This window comes from Cupressus sempervirens, chromosome 7 (assembly GCF_028749045.1).
Source record: "Cupressus sempervirens isolate cs-2001-9-10 chromosome 7, ASM2874904v1, whole genome shotgun sequence".
Classification (NCBI taxonomy): domain Eukaryota; kingdom Viridiplantae; phylum Streptophyta; class Pinopsida; order Cupressales; family Cupressaceae; genus Cupressus; species Cupressus sempervirens.
Genome location: NC_143124.1, coordinates 669264766 through 669269607, shown reverse-complemented (window position 1 = coordinate 669269607; position 4842 = coordinate 669264766). Strand labels below are relative to the sequence as shown.

The 4842-nt window shown below is 35.4% G+C and overlaps 1 protein-coding gene across 1 annotated transcript; it reads right to left on the bottom strand.

Moving 5' to 3' along the window:
* Positions 1-1669: 1669 nt before the first annotated feature.
* On the bottom strand, positions 1670-4428 carry LOC149548441 (acyl carrier protein 1, chloroplastic-like). The gene is made up of 4 exons (XM_089792509.1): positions 4301-4428; positions 2910-3023; positions 2117-2239; positions 1670-2025 (listed from the first exon to the last, which is right to left on the bottom strand). Exons 1-4 carry the CDS (start codon positions 4367-4369, stop codon positions 1888-1890), a joined length of 444 nt encoding a protein of 147 aa, XP_089648635.1. The 5' UTR covers positions 4370-4428; the 3' UTR covers positions 1670-1887.
* Positions 4429-4842: the final 414 nt, after the last annotated feature.

Sequence of the window (4842 nt, the reverse complement as noted above, 5' to 3'; positions counted from 1 at the left end):
ACCCAAATGGGTATCCAAAAATGTAAATTCATGAAACAAAAACTAAGTCTAAGTACATTTTTTGGGTGACACAAGATTGCCCTTATACATCTGGATGCTCCTGCATCATTAGCAAAGTACTCATTTATACATCATTTCAAGAGATCGGTACACAATATAACAAAGTTACTCATTTATACATCATTTCATTAGGTAATATAGACTAGTAATACAATTTTAATGTGTTTGTTGTTGATAAGTTGCTATTTTAAATGTGATTTTCAATGTGTTATTGTGGATAAGTTGTTATCTTAAATGTAATTTTTAATGTCATAGTTGATAAGTTGTTATTTTAGATTGTAGTTATTTTCAATAGTTTGATTTTGAATAACCAATAACACCCCATACATTTGATGCTCATAAAAGGACAAACATTAGTTAATCATTCTAAGATTACTTCTATGTAATGAACTTAATGTTGAGCTCGACATATGTATGTATACAGACACACATAGATATGTATATAAACATGTGCATATAAATTTATCTGTGCGTATGTTTTTCAAGATAATTCAAATGAACATATTCCATGCAAAACTCTTCGAACACTCTTGCTCCATCGTGCAAGCTCACCCATTACTACTATTCTAATCCATTCTAACCAATTAAGCTCTCGTTCTTGCTCATTTGGTCATTACGATAAAATTTCTCCTCTCTAATCTCAAAACATTCTATCATTCCCTGATCTCACAACATTCTATCAAACTCTCCCAAGATTCCTCTCAACAATCTTTTATGTTATTTGTCTAAATTGGTAATGCTCTCTTGAAGTCTAAGCTTAAATTCATCTATTGGTCTCATTTATCATAGCTTATCTAATGTCTACAGAACTGTAATAGGGGTCTTCCTCCATAGCAAGAATTGTTTTTATCACATTCTTGCACTCGATTGATTGTGTTGGCTATGCAAACATCGAAGCAAGGGGTTCAACTAAGGCAAAACACTATACAATCCCAATATTTTTATTTTTCTATTTCCATATGGGTAGATGATGAACAAGTTCAAAAAAGATAACATTAAGTACTCTTCTGGTCTCCATTCGTACAAGCAACAATGTTGTGCCCAATATTGGTGTCCAGGGCCAAGACTCTACATCCGTCTGATACTTTGTGCTTTTGGTTTTCATAATCTAAATATTCTTGACATTATATGTTTACAATTTTAACAAATATTTTAATTTGTGTTTATAGCTTAGCGTCGTTAGAGTTCAATTTCATGTACTACTTTTCTTAAATCATCAAGGAGCATTGGTTTATGGAGGAAGCTGAGGGTCTTTTGTTCATTTAAATCTCGTCATTCTTAAGAGGACCAAATCCCCCCTACATGATCAGGTTCTGATTGCACTCTTTAATGGCTTCATAATATGTTGATCCGATGAACACCAATTCAAATCAGGTGATCTTGCATTGACTGATTCCAAGAAAAATAGTGTACCCAACCGATATGGTGAAGATTGACAAAATTTACTATAACTCAGTTCTTTCAACCCCCATAAAAATATTTTTCTTCTTAGATATGCATCAAAGAATTCGATCAGATATATAGCGATAACACATACAAGCACGAAAAGCAATTCATATGACTTTTACGAATTATAGCAAACAATGCCAAAAAGGGCAAGAGCAAAAACTAACAATACTAAGAACCTACATTAAGAAACAGTTGGAAAGCATCAATGTGCTAGACAACTTTGTCTAATTATTTAGTTCAGAATAACAATGAAAGAACCTTTTAGGTATTTACTCAACTCAGTGCCCTCAATTCAGATGAGAAAAACATTATCATAATAGATAGCCTTAAACTCTCTACTTAGGTAGACTCTACCAAAAGCCCCTCACCCTTGATCCTTCAAGATTTTACTGTAACACCTGCCTCAACAAGCTTATCTATCAAGTCAGCTGCATCCTGCACAGTTGTAATACCTCCAGCATTTTCTTCCTCAACGCTCACTTTAAATTCTTCCTCAAGGGCCATTACTATCTCCACCTGAAAATTCAAGAAACAAGACCGTGAGATCAAGTGTTGAAGTGACGCCTTAATCTGAAATTCATTCATTCATTGTCTTTCAGTGTTTTACCGTATCAAGAGAGTCAGCACCCAAATCTGCAAACTTGGACTCAGGAGTCAAAGTTTTATCATCTGACAATGCGAGCTGGCTCTTCACAATCTCACATACTTTGCCGACAGTTTCAGGCTTGGCCTGCGACCATTTAATGTGATTAATGGAGAAACGAAACTGACAGTTAGGAATTAATATCAGCTGATTGTATATTGGTTTTAAGAGATGATAACTATAAGTTAGAGTTTGTCATAACACAAGAATAATTGATAGGCAATAGGGGAAGAGACCTAGTAGCCCTGGGGTCAAATGACTGTCGTTATAGATCTCTCAATACTGCTTTTAAAAAAATCCAAAAAATATAACATATGTACTAAAAGCTAATAACACTTGTACTAATAGCTGATCACACATGTAGTAATAGCTGATCATTTCTTAGCTTTCTTGGTTGCCAATTGAACAATTTGTATAAAAAGTACTGTTTTTTTTGGGTGTGTTATTGGAGGTGAACGTAATGAGTTCGGAATGATCATTTTGAAATGGCACTTTTCAAACACTCAACAACTTCTACATAGAGCTCCATAAATGTGAAAATGCCTAAATCTTAGCTTTAATATCTAAGGTCACCTACAGAGGTTCACTGAAAAAATCGGCAAATTTCAACATAGGGATTAGGAATTCTAGGTGCACCAAGTTAGCCTGGGCGGCTACTCAGCCTCTTTCCCCACCTGGAAACATAACACTGAAGGATGAAGGGCAAAATAAAAAGGAAGATCACAGGAAGGCTTAAGATGGGGTTTGCAGATCATACCGCACACAGAATTTGTAAACTGCGAGAATTGAATTGTGTAGATCGAAGTGATGTAAATGCATATCTTTGATGCCCAAATGACACTGCCTTGGATCCCGAGAATCTGGAAGCAACCTGCATCAGGGCACAAAGAACAGATGTTGATGATATTTTGCATTCTTTCTAAATATGATGATAGAAAGCTACAACAATACTTTTAAAGTAACCAAACTCGGAAAGCTTCCTTTAAGAGAGAGCAATTTGCAAGTCCTTATGGTACCTTGTAAATCCTTCATTTGTTAACTTTACATTCTATAAAGTCAAGGCACGTCAATTTTCTATGTAGACAAAAATTGTGGATCTACGCATTATACAAGCCTTCATTGGAGTATTTAACGTCAGATACATTGCTTAAGCCAAGTATGAAAACGCAAGCTCTTCTCCCTACAACAGAGAAAAATCAGAGAATTTCTATTGCTAGATCCAAAGAAGGGAAGCATGACTCTAGTATAACTCGAATTAAAATGCTACATAGGCTTGATCACAAAGCTCGCCAAGAGAAAAATCGAGTATGCACACACAATTAAAAATATTGCACACACATTAAAAATACTGAAGTCAAACTTGCAGACAGATACTTTTTACAAGCATCATCAGCTGGTATTCCTAAGTTTCATCGCCCAATGTCATCTGTACAAACGCATTGCCTAATGTCCTCAGTAGATATTAGATTGGTCAAATCTAAGAAAAAAGTTTGATTCAATGGGAACTGAACGAGAAAAGCTCACATGCAGTCCTGTAAACCGATCAGCCTTCAAACAAAATAAGCTTGTTGACCCTAAAAATCCCAAAAAACCCCTAAAATTTCCTCAAAAAATGAAAATCATGGAACAAAGTAGTGCTACCAATAATCGGAAAACCAATTGAACAATCAGTCATTAAGAATCTACTTGCTACATTAACCTTTGATATATTTCAAAAAGAAATTATTGTTTTTGAAACAGAATCTCCGCCAAATCTGTAAGAAAAAATTAAACAAAATATTGGGTGCAGAGAGGCATTTTTTTGTTCGACATATTCATTTCTCTGTTCACTTGACGACTGGACTCAATCCAAAAACCCACATTAAATCTTGCCAAACAGCAACTAAAACAAATTAACTGTTTTTTATATTGAGAATCTTCACAAATCATCTGAATGAAGAAGCCAGTGAGAAATCTCACTTTAAAACACTCAAATCAAATTGAAATTTGCTCTTAGAACTCCAAAAATTATGTGTACAGAACCTTACAAAGGGCTAGAGGCAGATCTGGAAATTTAAGAAAAAACAAAGGAAAATAGCAGATATAGGCAAAGCCTAATAACATAAAACAGCTTTAACAAAACCCAATTGTGCAGAACAAATATCGAACCTGTTTAGGGCTGCACGAGAGAGATGCTGCTACATGCATCTTAGCTGAAGAAGCTGCCATGCTCGCCATTGCAGAGAAATGAAAAGCAAACCAGAGGTGTTCTTATTTACACGCTGTCGGAATGCCTTGCCAAAATAAGGGGCCAAAGACAGATCTTATAGTGAGCGTTAGGTTTTTCATGGCACTTCAACGGCCGTTTCTCGTTTCTATCGAAAACTCATACACATGCTCCGACTTCTTTAACTTGATTTCAGACCCAAATTGTGGGAACATAATAATTAATTAATCAGGTTACCGCTCTGGGGTAGGTTAACAACACAAATGCCCTTCATAATTCTTCGCCATGTTGCACTCCACCATTGAATGCCAATTTCCCTGGCCGAATAACCCCCAGCTAACCAGACTATGATAGGTAAAGACTAGTGTAATTTGGTAGCTACCTTAATTGGACTCTCAAATTGGACGTCGGAGTTGGACTGGAAGTGGCCTCCTTAATTTCGGATTTCATATATTCTAGGTTTGAGTCTAAAATTTAAAAAATG